This window comes from Microtus ochrogaster, unplaced genomic scaffold (assembly GCF_000317375.1).
Source record: "Microtus ochrogaster isolate Prairie Vole_2 unplaced genomic scaffold, MicOch1.0 UNK49, whole genome shotgun sequence".
In the NCBI taxonomy this organism is placed as follows: domain Eukaryota; kingdom Metazoa; phylum Chordata; class Mammalia; order Rodentia; family Cricetidae; genus Microtus; species Microtus ochrogaster.
The window spans coordinates 2,565,845-2,566,783 of record NW_004949147.1 but is presented as its reverse complement, the minus strand read 5'-3'; the positions used below and the strand labels follow the sequence as shown (position 1 = coordinate 2,566,783).

The window sequence follows — 939 nt, the reverse complement described above, 5'->3', positions numbered from 1 at the left end:
CAGGGAGGTCCACAGCGGCTCCGGGGAGGTTCACCCCCTTCTTGCTGCCCAAGGAACCACCATTCTCCACCTCTGTTATCAGGAAGTCAGCGCCTGCATAAGAGAGGTAGAGGACCAAAGCGATGAGGGTCCATCTTGTGGGAGGCCAGCAGCAGGGTCCCCGGCCCCGGTCCCTGAATTCAGTGAAACACATGCCACATCACACCGAGGACACTGGAGCCATGAGGGAGCGAGTCCATTCCCTCACCTATGAACAACACTCCCAGGCTGTTAAGGAGTTTAAGTTGTGGATGCGCTAGCCCTAGTACTCAAGAGGCAGATGCAGATAAAACTCAAAGACTAACATGGTCTACACACAGTGAATTCAAAGCCAGCCAGGGCTAAAGTGAAGCCTGGCCTCAAAACAAAAAGACAAATGGTCAGGCGCGGTGAAAAAGGAGTTCAAGGCCAGCGTCAGTTAATCTCAGCTCAGGCTACAGAAAATCCTTTCTTAAAAACAAATTTAACCAAATACCTAAAAACCACTTAAACAAATCACCAACAAGTGATTTTAATTAGCATTCAAAGGGACACAAGAGTATTATACACGCCATATTGGGACCCACCTCCCACTGTGCCAGGACTGAAGGCTAAAAAGGCGTGTACCAAACACTTGGCCCTTGGTGGCGTTTTGGGTTTTTGAGACAGTATTTCAGATGGGCCAGGGACACAGACAAAGAATAAACTTCAGATCCTCTGGGGATGGAAGCCAGGCCTTCATACATGCTAGGGAGTGCTTCTCCAAAGAAGTTCTAATAACACATTCAATTTCAGAGTTCTGGAGATGGGAACTGTCCCAGACGTACCTTTTTCCTTCACCTGCAGTGAAATGAGCCCATCATCTACGTAGATCTTGCTGCCCACTTCCACCACCTTACAGATGTTCTTATAGTCCAGCCA

General features: G+C 48.6%; 1 protein-coding gene across 1 annotated transcript in view; it reads right to left on the bottom strand.

Moving 5' to 3' along the window:
• Positions 1–939, bottom strand: part of Pkm (pyruvate kinase M1/2) — a 23,452-nt gene that overhangs the window by 8,757 nt on the left and 13,756 nt on the right. Inside the window, exons 5-6 of the mRNA XM_013354585.2 lie at positions 846–939; positions 3–93 (exon numbers count right to left, since the gene is read on the bottom strand). Of these exons, the coding sequence (XP_013210039.1) occupies positions 3–93; positions 846–939 (185 nt within the window). The remainder of the gene's footprint in view (positions 1–2; positions 94–845) is intronic.